The sequence below is a fragment of the Engraulis encrasicolus genome, chromosome 8 (assembly GCF_034702125.1).
Source record: "Engraulis encrasicolus isolate BLACKSEA-1 chromosome 8, IST_EnEncr_1.0, whole genome shotgun sequence".
NCBI classification, from domain to species: domain Eukaryota; kingdom Metazoa; phylum Chordata; class Actinopteri; order Clupeiformes; family Engraulidae; genus Engraulis; species Engraulis encrasicolus.
This window is the reverse complement of record NC_085864.1, coordinates 22,858,847-22,871,269: the sequence shown is the minus strand read 5'-3', so window position 1 is coordinate 22,871,269 and position 12,423 is coordinate 22,858,847. Positions and strand designations below refer to the sequence as shown.

At 50.0% G+C, this 12,423-nt stretch overlaps 1 protein-coding gene across 2 annotated transcripts in view; it reads right to left on the bottom strand.

Moving 5' to 3' along the window:
* The window catches only part of cuedc1b (CUE domain containing 1b), a 33,060-nt gene that overhangs the window by 7,769 nt on the left and 12,868 nt on the right, over positions 1 to 12,423 (bottom strand). For both annotated transcript variants that reach the window (XM_063205212.1, XM_063205213.1), the window contains exons 4-6: positions 12,293 to 12,422; positions 11,022 to 11,328; positions 9,368 to 9,439 (exon numbers count right to left, since the gene is read on the bottom strand). In XM_063205212.1, coding sequence (XP_063061282.1) covers positions 9,368 to 9,439; positions 11,022 to 11,328; positions 12,293 to 12,422 — 509 coding nt within the window. The remainder of the gene's footprint in view (positions 1 to 9,367; positions 9,440 to 11,021; positions 11,329 to 12,292; position 12,423) is intronic.

Sequence of the window (12,423 nt, the reverse complement as noted above, 5' to 3'; positions counted from 1 at the left end):
GCCTTGTCTGTCATCATTGTGTTGATTTGCCACTGTAATGCTACATTACATTGCAGTTAGCTGACGCTTTCATTTATTAGGCTATGTAGGCCTAAATAAAAAATAAAATCAAATACTGGAGCTCACTGCATCGTTGGGTAGGCTATGGATACGTTTGTTCGACTTAGCACATCTGTTTCAAGAGATATGCCAAACCACGTTAAAATGAAATACGACACGCCATTTCTGTAGGCCTACTGCATCTTAAATGGTTTGGATAGCCTACTTTTGTTACCCTACTTTTAGTGTCTATTTCAAGAGATCGGCCAAATTATTTGTACTCGAATGTTCTGCATGCCTGCTTTGAGCGAGAATTTATTTTCTGGCTGTCAAACGTAAGCCATCAGAGGGGAGGAACGAGGGAGCCGTTGTAGCCAATCGGAGACGCCAAACGCGGTTGGGCGCAATATCGTCCTATGTTTCGCAAACTCGCAGCCAGGAAATGTCCTCTTTTCATTTCTCGCGTATCATCGCAGGTCGCGAGCATAGGCGCCGACTTTTGTTTCTGCCCGTGGGTGCTCGGGGTTCCCAACCGGGGGTTGCGACCCACCGAATGTCCCGTTTGTTTGCCATACCTTGCTTTTCAATAATATAATTGTTTCATCGTGAGTTGGTCACTTTTATTTTAAAAAAATGTGTAGGGCTAAATAATAATTGTAGGCCTACGTTATCCTATTTATTTTCCTTGTTGGTGTCAAATGAATAATTTACAATAAAATCGCCTATATTTGAATTGAAAATTGAATTACATTATAATCATTTGTGTACATTGAACGCACGCAAAGCCCAGGCCACGTTTGCTGGTGGGTCTTTCTAGCCTAGTCGGCATAATGAATAAAGACCAGCTCATAGCTATACGGACCCAGAATATCGCACATCATTTTTGTGCAGTAGCCAGACTGCATCCAAACAGGATATCAATAATAATAATAAACAACAGCAACGCGTGCGCCCACAGTGAATTCAGACTGGCTTTCAGCCACGCACTTTAGATTCAGAACATGAATGCAACGTTCATATCATACATAGCCCACGTTTCACAGAAATATCATGTTGAAATCTTAGGTTTGAGTCCAACAATGCATGACGCAGCGCATAGGCATGCACTTCATGCTAGCTATGTTCAAACTAGGCTACTCAGTCATGACTATATAAGCCAACAGTGCAGCCAGAACAGCAAAATGAAATGGCAAAATCATCCAACAGCGCACAACAAAAGTATGGATATGTAGTGACTCAGCTTGATCATCCCAGCACTTAGACCCAGAGTGTAGACAAAAATGACCATAACAGAAAACGGCAGGTAGGCCTACACGGCGGTGGTACACATGGGATGTCAGTAACTTACCATTTTGTAGGCTAAACTTTCCGACTGCAAACCTCTGTCTGTAAGAAGTCCCTACACGGCGGTGGTACACATGGGATGTCAGTAACTTACCATTTTGTAGGCTAAACTTTCCGACTGCAAACCTCTGTCTGTAAGAGGTCCTCGCTTGTACTGAAAGGTTTAGATCCGTCCATAACTTCCATAACTTGTGAAATAGCGCAATATAATAAACAGCTTAACACATAGCCTGTGAACTACTTCTACTTCTGAACCGTCTGCATAGACGCTGCACTGTTCCGAAATTTCATGTCGGGCATTTTTCAGTCTAGATTAGTCCAGGCATTTAGAGCGACAATGAAGCCTTCAACGGCATTTCACTAATGGAACTTTTCGGAATTTACCACGCAACATGTTTTAGCAATATCTGCTATCTCGAAGAGGTCTGCTATCATTAGGACTGATTGAGGGGAGAACAGTCCATTGGGCAAAATCCCTGTATGCCATATGGTCAATCCAACCATGTTTCTATGGTTACTGTCTGATTGTGTAGAAGAGCAACGCAACGCACCACAGAGGAAAAGAAGGATCGGCGCGTGAAGTAGTTTACATTAGGCCTACAAGATGACAAATTATAATAGGCTACCTTACGTTACAAAAAGACAGTTAGATGCAAACGCCATTTCATCTTTAAACTTCTCTCGTGAATAATACTGCTTTAGTGCTCGGATTTGTCCGTGGGTGCTCGATGGGTGCCCAAGATTCCCGTGGGTGCCCACAGATTCCCGTGGGTGCCCGGGCCCTGGAGCACCCACGGTTTCGGCGCCTATGGTCGCGAGTGCTGTGAAATGTAACATTACTGGATTTTGGACTAGCGCCTGTCGGTTTCGTTACCCTCGGGATTGGGGCTGTGTTTTTACATCCCCCAAGAAACTGCGCTTTGGTCCCCTTCGTTTTCCTCAGATGTCCCATGTTTGCGTGGAGGTAAAGGTAATGCGTTGCCTCATTGCCGAGTGTCCTCGCTCGATTGAGCTAAGCTACCTGTTGTATCCCTCGCCCCGACGCGGTGTTCACGCCGCTGATGGCTTCCACCGGCATTTCATTTGAAGGTAGGCCGTGTTGTTAATATCTTATTTCTGTCGCCGCTTGGTTCCAACTTTCCAGCGGTGTTTCCCGCCGCTGTTTTGTTTGGTAAGCGGTTGTGGTTAACGTCGCCTGCCTCTCTGTTGGCTGACTGAACTGCTTGTTAGACCATGGCGTTTGCGTGATGTTGGTGCGCCGCTGTCGTTTGCTTAATTCAGATTTCGTTGATTCTCGCTTTGTTTCCAGTGTTCCCCCGCTGGTTTTGTTTAATAAGCGGTTATGGCGCACGACTCCTCCTCAGTTTATAGTTCGATCCTTGCTCAACTATTTGAACTGTTGCAACGTTGCTAACTTATTGGTAATACGCTGGTGTACTTGCGCCTTCAGCCTGTGCCTGTCCACGGGCTGGCTTGCGTTGGCCAGGGGCGGTTCTAAGGGGTGGCAGGGGGTGGCATTTGCCCCCCCAGAAATATGATTTGCCACCCCAATTAAGAGCCCTGATTGTGACCAATAGCCTTAATGCTTGACATCATTTCAGACATAGAACTTTAGGTTGCAGGGTTTCACTTTAAGGGATTCACTGTATCACATAAGTGTGTGTGTCGATTATATAGCGTTTATAATTTTCCCTTAGTGTAGGAGCATGCCCCCCTGAAATACACTTCGCTACCCCTTTGCCACCCAAAGAATACATGTCTGGAACCGCCCCTGGCGTTGGCGCATTCTGTTAAGTTCTGGTATTGCCGTTACTTACGTACTCGTTTGACATTACGGCTTCCTTGTCTGCGTGGCGGTGGTTCATCTACAATTTGCATTGCCCCGGTGTTCTCGCCAAAGGGCCCTCGCACCGCTACATGCCAGCTCCATTGTTTACATGGTTAGTCTGCACTTGACGCTAGTGTCTCCCTACTGGGCCACGCACCGTTCTATTATTCTGTTACCATGTTTAGTGTTATGGTATTATTGTATTCTGCCAACTGCCTGTGTAATCACTCAGTTGTCGCCTGGTCGTTTGTTTGCTTGTCTCCTCGTTGGGGTGCCTCCGCCCCTGTGATGTGTATTTGCCATGCAATTGTATTGCTGTGCATTTATTACAGCCTAGTGATGTTGGCTGTGGTTATGTTCCCTGCTGTGAGTCGCTTTGGTTGGACAGCGCCTGCCCAGTGCCAACTGCAATGTGCAGTTTGTGTCATTGCTTGCTTGTCAGATTGGTGTCCTCGCCTGTCTGCTGGCGCCTTGTTGGCTACACTTGGGGTGCCCTCGCCCCGGTGTTGTGTATTTGCGGTGTTCTCTCGGCGCAGTGTCTTCACCTCACTGCTGACTTCATTATTGACCGCCATTGGGGTGCCCTCGCCCCCTGGGTTGTGTATTTGCGGTGCTTACTTGTCAGCGCGGTGTCCTCGCCTGCCTGCTGACTTCCTTACTGTCCACCATTGGGGTGCCCTCGCCCTTGGTGTATATTTTGCATTGTGTGCTTACACGCAGGTGTTTTGGCTGCCATTGGGGTGCCCTCGCCCCCTGGGTTGTGTATTTTCAGTGCTTACTTGTCAGTGCTGTGTCCTCGCCTACCTGCTGACTTCCTTACTGACCACCATTGGGATGCCCTCACCCCTGGTGTGTATTTTGCATTGTCTGCTTGTGTACGCATGTGTTTTGACTGCCGTTGGGGTGCTCTCGCCCCTTCTATGTGTTTTTTCTCAGTGTTTGCTCGCCTGCCTGGTGTCCTCGCCTCCCTGCTGGCTTACTTATTGACTTCCGTTGGGGTGCCCTCGCCCTAGTGTGTATGTTGCATTGTTTGCTTGTCAGCCCAGTGTCCTCGGCTGCCTACCGACTTCCATGTTGGCTACCATGTTGGGTTTTTTCCCACTGCTGCGCCGACTGCTGGGTGGTCCTGGAGATGGATGTCGACCCTCACAAGTGCCCCTCCTTCCTGGGAACGCCTGTGGCGGGGTTTAACCTGCTTGGCCTGTGCAGCCTGCATGTTGCTGGGCCATGTGTGGGCCCTCCGCCTGACGCGCGCCGCAGGGTGGACGTGGTGTTGGCTGTTTGGAGTGTTGGACGTTCTACCTCCCCTCCTCTAGCCTCCTGCTCGGAGGGCACAGGGTGGCAGTGTTCTCGCTTGCACACCACATGCCGGCGACGTAGCCGGTTTCTGTTGCCGCCATGCCGGTTGCCTGCCGCCGATACCAGCGGCATGCCCTGTTTCAGGATGTAACTGGTACAGCGCTGCTGCGTTACCTCTGTTCCCAGTCTGGTGACTGTTTTGTTTGGCCATGGGTGATCTCGCCTGGGGCTGGGACTACTTGTGCATGCCGATGGCGTTTCCGCCACGAGGGCTGCTCCTACCGTGTGTGCATGATTACACCCTGTCCGATGTGTTCAACTTTGTTCATCGTCTGGGGTCTGCTCCACGTCCCTTTGGGTTTGTGTGGCCATGGGTGATCTCGCCTGAGGCTAGAACTACTTGTGAATCCCGCTGGTGCTCCCACCACTGCGGCTATTCCTATTTTATGTGGAGGGTTCCGTCACGCCTTCTGTTCTGAACACTCCTCCGGGATCTTCAGACCTTTGCACGTAGCCTCCCTGAGTTGTTTTCTGGCCATGGGTGTTTTCCGCCCTGTAGGCTGCTCCACTACCGTCGACGCGTGCGCTACTGCGCCTGCTATGGTGTGTTGACGGGGTCCAGACATCCTGCCGTTCTTCTGTGCGCATAGGTTACACAGTGGCACTACATGCTTGCACAATTTGTGCCCTTGCGTGGCTGTACGGCGTGAGTGTTCCCGCTCGTCCGCTGTTCCCTACCTCTCTCCGTTGTCTTACGGCTGTTGACCACCGTCCTAATGTGTCATTCTGGCTGTGGGCGTTTCCGCCTGAAGGCTACTTGACGCCGTCGCCACTTGTGCAGCTATGGCAGCTACGGTACGTTGTGGTGGTCCTGTGCATGAGTGATCTCGCTCTGGCTACTGTTATCTCTGTCCTACGACTGTTTAGTGTCGTCCTCCTGGGTGTTTGGCCGCTGGTGGTTTCGCCTGTGGGCCTCTTGATGATGCCACCGGCGCTTACGCCTTGACGGCTGCTGCAGGTTGAGCACACCAGGGCACCCGCGCCGTCATGGCTGCTGCCGCTGTTGGAGTGACTTCGCTCCAGATCATGCTGTGTAGCTCGCTACTCTTTACCATGTTGGCCGTGGGCGGTCCCGCCTGTCGGCTCCTTGAGTGTGCCGTTGGTGTCTACGCCTCTACGGCTGCTGCTGCTGTGTGTCTTCAGCCTGCTGCTTGTTGTCCTCCGTAGGCCCTTGGTGACTTCGCCATGGCCTCGCTGGGGGGTGCCCTTGGTGCCTACACCACTGCGGCTACGGCATGTATGTGGGAGTGGTCCCGCTCCATATTCTGTTGCCTTACATGTTTCCCTGTTTTCATGGGATCGCTTTCCCCAGGGGTGATGATGGTGCCACTACAGCTTCTGTTGCTGTACGTGGGCGGCCCTGCTGCATGTTTTGCCTTTTTCTGACGACTGTTCCTCGTTGTCTCGCTAAGCTTGCCTCGTGGGTGATCTCTCCTCGCTGTTTCCGAGCGCCGGTGGGTGACTGCGCCCCTACGGCTGCTACTACGGTGTGTGGATGGTTAGGCCCCATGTTCTGCTATCGGCTGCAGGGGCATGATGGTTCACTTCTCGCGGGCGAGTGCGCCCTGTGTCGTCTCGTGCCTTCTCTGGGCCTGGCTTGTTGCCATTCCCGCCTGGCCTGTTGCACATTTCTATTGCGGTGGCTGCACCTGCTGCTTGGCAGCACGTGCCACCCTGCCCTCTCTCCGGGTGTGTCTGCCCATGGAATTGCGTACTCTCTGCCAGGGCTTCGGAGAGCCTGACTGTCTTCGTCGGGCGGACGGCCCTCTCCCTCTGTACCAACGCCCCCTACAGGGCTCTGTGTGTGTTGTGGCTGGCCGTATACGTATGTGGCTGACCGTATGCGCTTTGCGCTCAGGTTTGGCGATCAGATTTTGGCCGGCGTACTGGAGGCCTCCACCTATGGCCTTGACTCCTTCCTGGGTATTAACCCGGTTCTGGACGCTCTACTTGCCTCACCAGTTCAGGTATTGAGCCTGGGGGCACACTGCCCCGGCCGCAATGTCACGGCGCAGATGTGTTCGTCTGCGGGAGTTGTGATGCAACATTGCGTGCGGCACGCAAGGGTGCTCGGTGCCCCATGTCTTGTTGGCTGTCTCTCTCTCGCCCACCCTGGGCCGTTGTGGCCCGGCCGCGATGTCACGTCGCAGATGTGTTCGTCTGCGGGAGTTGTGATGCAACATTGCGTGCAAGGTCTTGAGCCTGGGGGCACACTGCCCCGGCCGCAATGTCACGGCGCGGATGTGTTCGTCTGCGGGAGTTGTGATGCAACATTGTTTGCGGCACGCCAGGGTGCTCGGTGCCCCATGTCTTGTTGGCCGTCTCTCGGCCACCCTGGGCCGTTGTGGCCGACCCGCCTGCCCGGGCCTGCCTCTCTGACTCTTGGTTGCAGGCCTATGTGTCCGGGGTACTGGGCAAGGTTTTGCCCAACCGGACCATGGCACGGTGATTGCTGTGGCTTGCGCAGCACCCCTGTCTGAGCCATACTGGGGGGCCCTCTGCTTGCTGCCAGCGATCCCTGGACGCCCCTTTGGTCCGTCCACTTGCTGCGCTGTGGTGTAGCCTTCTGGGCGCTGCGGTTCCTTACATGTGGTTTTATTCCACTCATGTTGCCGTTCCCGTCATGACGTGGGCTTTGCCCCGTTCTCGACTTGCGGCCTCCTAGACCGCCGTCTCAAGGTCTCCTGCTGCTGGCATCCTACGTGCTTGCCGGCATTGGACGCGCTCCTTCGTGACGCTGTACTCCTTCCAGGTGTTGGTGTGTGTGTGTGCCGACCCCGGCATCCTGCATCGTTTCCCTTGGCCTCCGCTTGCTGTGGCCTCTTGAGGTATGGGTACGTGGTCTTGCCTGCGCCATGTCCCAATGCCGCAGACTGTTCTGCATTGTCTCCGGCTGCTTACTCTGCCTTTGTCCGTGGTGGTGACACTCGCCTTGGTCTTGGCGTGCGCTTGCGGACATCGTACAGGACTCTGTTGCTGACCTTCTTTTCCTGTGTTCCGCCTCATCCATGGAGGCTGGACCCGGAGGTGGTACCGAGCCGTCTGGTACGGCTACAGGCTGGTGCGGTTGGACCTTTTGCTTCCCCACCAGGTTGGCGCTGCCCCTGTGGTTCTCACTTTGGCAGCCCGTGGGCCCTTTAGACCAGGTTGCACTGGCTCGCATGTGGCCTATGGTACGTGTGAAGGCGTATGCAGTGCGGCCTCCTGGGCATCCGGCTGCGCCTTCACCAGGTTTTATTGTCTTGATGTCGTCCCGCGTTATCCTGTGGCGACTGCGGTGGCTTCAGGTCCGTCTCGGTAGCACTGACGACGGTTGGGCACTCCTCATGACTTTGTTGGTATTGGTCATCCATGTGCTGTAAGCACCGCCTCTGGCGGTCAGGAGGAACGATATAGAACGAAGGTTATGTATATAACCACGGTTCTATGAGTTCCGGATGACCGCCAGAGCTTGGCTGTCACTCGGAGTGTACACGAGAAATTTTGCCAAGAGGACATTTCCTGGGTGCGTTGCTCTTTTGACCCCGACCCCGGGGTCACCGGGTGACGTCACCCAGGTCACAAGTGAATTTGTTGTTACTAAGTACTCGACCTGCACTGACGTGCATGGATATCCATGTGCTGTAAGCACCGCCTCTGGCGGTCATCCGGAACTCATAGAACCGTGGTTATATACATAACCTTCGTTTTATATATTCAAATTTGTTGGCAAAGAAGCTGGGCAAAGAGACTCTTCTCTTCAGAGAGCACTACGCCTCATAACAAAACTATTCGGAGCCATCAACCCTTGCACTAATGCAAGATGACGAGCCATCTACTCTTGCACTTTGATATGACTATATGCTCTGTTCTCCTAAACACGGTTTGTTTTGGTATTCGTACATCACTGCAGTTTAAAAAAAGTGACGGTACGCGTACGTACACCTCCACACACACACACACACACACAATTTTTAATGACTGGAGTACCTGTTGTCAATCATACTTCTACCAACATGACCAAAGCCATGAAATAATCAATAATCCTCCTGTTCAACTCATCACAGATGCTAATGCTGAAAAGAAAGGTCAGTTTTTTCCATCCAACATTGGAAGCGAAGTACATAAGTAGAGAGTAGAGAGTAGAGTAGACTTTATTGTCACTATATAAATATAGCGAGATTATGTTTAGTAGCAACCCACAAATGCCCACAAAATAAAAGATATATTAACAATAAATAAATAAAATCCATAAAAATCCATGTGCATCTCACAGTATCGATAGTCCTGAAGTATTGAGGGGGGGCAGGTGACGAATTGAGTTCAAGAGTCTAATGGCAGTAGGGTAAAAGCTGTATCGATCAGTTTTTCCGGACTGTACACTGCACATGCACTTACTGATTGTAAACTGACACTATATCTAAGTAAAACAATATTAAAAACTATAAAATAGAACAAAAAGTGGCATTTGTTTTGGGAGCTCCGGGCCGCAGCATCTAGATGCGCCGCCATGGCAACGAGTATCTGCATACACACAAACATATTTAGTAAAAAAGCCGCACTCCCGGATGAAGTTCTTGCAGTTTTAATGTTGGGTTAAGAAACATCTGGGAGTTGAGCACACTTTCTCTAAAAAAGACTGTTACACACCAACATGCACATTACACACACAGACACACTACAGAAGCACGGACACACATGAAGGTCCAGAAGACCACACAAGCAGTAAGATGTAGGTCAAGCTATCAACCCCTCCACAGGTCTGAGCATGCACAGCATTAGACTTGAAGGCCAGGTAACTGGTACTTATTTATTTACCTGCAGTGGAGTTCTCCATGCCGCCTGAAGAGTGACTGGCCCTGGATTTCTTTGATTCATACTTCAAACGATCTGAAAAATAAGAAAGATATTGTTACAGCAGGGGTGAAAATAACGGTAAATCTGGCTAGTAGATGTTATATCTACTAAATGTTACATTTACTTCTTAAAACACATACACCCACTCCCTGTCAACGTGGCTAGTAAGTTTTCTTTTCTACCAGTCAGACTGAATCTTCACCAGCATTTGGCCTGCCGGTTGGCTGGTGTTAATTTAGAGCCCCGAATGTTTGCCACAGGGAGTCAAAAGGCAGTGAGTGGCATTTTGTTTTTTTCTAAAACACATCTGTTCTAGCCAAATCAGTTGATTGTAATTAGTGAGGGAGTTAATTACCTATATCACTTGCATCAAGTGCACAGAATGAAACAGTGCACACTTTCACCTTTGGGGAAAATGTACATTTCTTTTCCTTTTTGTCTATGTGTTTGTCTGTGTCTGTAACTATATGTATGCTGCCATTTTGACCAGGACTCCCTGGCAGAAGACACTGTAGTCTCAATGGGACAATCCTGGCTAAATAAAGGATAAATGAAAAAAAATATGATATATTGGGTTGTGGCATACTGAATGCAGATTGCCGAGCAGGGTTTAACTTCTGTTGAGAAACCACAGTTGTGGCATGGGAATGGAAAATGCATAAAGCCCAGGGACATTGAACATAACAATACAAAACTGGAGTCAATTGTAACATGTCAGTCACGTGCGGGATTAAATCGGACGTGGGCTTATTGTTAGAGTTAAATGGGCTGGAAAAAGTCTCTTGACGTTATGCCCGATGACCCAGGAAGGGCCAGGCAGGATTCTGTTATTGCTGATCTAATCTGTATTGTTTAGGAACAAGGCAGCGAATGCAGGTGGGAATACTATGTATGTTAACATGCCATACACGTAGAGTACGTTTGGTATTGTATGTGCAGAGAAATTGGGAAAACCGGGCGTACAATCCTTCTCAGATCCAAAAAAAAGAATGAATCAAAATTCATTTAGAAAGTCAACACATCACAACTACATAATTGACTCAAACTGCAATAATAACAACAACGCATAAGGCTCTGTGTGCAGTCATTGATGCAAATTTGTGTGCATTAATTATGTGAGGAGGAAACTAATGGACCCTGCTACCCCCAAAGGGGAAATGGTTGCTTCTGAGACCAGCCTTCACAAGACATGCACATTTTTAGAGCATTCAGCTTGGCCTGCTGCTAACATGCATGTGCGTGCATGTTTCTTTCTTCTTTTTTTTTTGGTGTGTCTGCAGGCTGGAAATATGTTCTTTTTTTTCCTGTGGCAAAAAAACTGCGGCAGTCTGCTGCCCCCAATGTACATGTAAGGTATTGAATGCATATTGAATTCCATGGCTCGGTTTGTATGCAATTATAGCAGGCAGCAGGCTTCACTCAAGGTTTCTTGATTATTTTATAATTACTTTGAGGGTGCCGGCCTAAATAAAAATGCTTCAAAATGCTTCAGAAAGGGACGCACCTTGCAACAAAATGTTTTTTTTTGTGTGTGCACAGACCCGTTTTGGCGTGCGCCTTCGTAAGTGTGCAACAGTGTTGCCAGTGCTGCTTGTATGCTTCCATGTTTGCTCACCTCTCTCGAGGGCGATGAGGAACTCCCTGTTCCTCTGCAGCTCCCTCATGAACTCCTCGTTCTGCAGGAAGAGGGCGATGCGCTCGTCCTCCAGGTACTGCTTGGTGCGGCGCTCCTGCTCCGTCGTCACGCCGCCTGCAACATCACCACCACCTTCCCCTGCCCCACCGCCACCACCACCACCACTGCCGCCAGCACTACCACAGCCACCTCCACTAGAGGGCGCCGTCTGCTGGGGAGGCACGGACGACAGTGTGGAGGAGGAGGAAGAGGAGGCCGGTTGGGAGAGAGTGCTGCTCTGAGACCTCTGGAGGAAGATGAGGGGGGAGAAGGGACATACAAATACCATTACATTACACTTAGCTGACACTAAAGCGACTTAAAAGTCAAAAGCGACTTAAAGTTGTTTTTCAGGCTATTGGTCACAGTCCCTGGAGCAATGTGGGGATAGGTGACTTGCTCAAGGGCACCTAAGCCATGGAAGGAGGCGTAGAGAGAGGTCAGATGGGATTCGAACTGACGACCCCCAAATTGAAAGAACACCTCCCTAACCACTGCGAAATCAGGGAGATTTTTGGGGTCTAGCAGGACAAATAACGCTAATATTGTGGGAACTGAATGTGACCAATGGGCATCAGAAATTATGGGAGGATATTGCCTGAAAGTTGCTCTTAGTCCATAGGCTAGACCAGGTATCAGTACCATCTGGTGGGGCAAATTCTAGCAGTGTTTTTTTTTTTATACCTACAGATCCCCAGTTTATGTTTTGATATGATCACCACTAAAAAGCAACCAATATCTAACCCCACCCCAGTAAACATTTTTGGGCAATGGGCACCAGAAATGTTGGGAGGATACCATTGACTACATAAGGGTAATATTGGAAGAAGGTGGGATCCATGGCTGAAACGCCTGAAAGTCGCTCTTAGTCCACAGTACTACATCAAGTCTGTTGGGGCAAGTTTTTTTTGTATACCTACAGATCCCCAGTTTATGTTTTGATATGATAAACCTCTGAGTGGAAGCTTTTCAGTGGTCATCACCTAATAAAGGGGCCCACCCCATTAAAATTCTATGACCAATGGGCATCAGAAATTACAGGAGAATACCATCGACTGCATAACTGTAATATTGGGAGAATGTGGGATCCATGGCTGAAGTGACTGCAATACTTCTGTGACTGTCCCTCAACACCATCACGGTCAGTCAGACAATCAGTCATTCAGTCAGTCACACACACCTATAGAAACAGTTAAAAGGCCAAACATTACCTGGATGCTGTCCATCTGCTGAGGAAGAATTCGGAGGAAGTCATCGGGCAGGTTGCCTAGTAGCGGTGGATTCCAATTCCGATAGCTACGACGAATCTGTCTGTGACCTGGTGGCGGCCGTTCCTCAAACC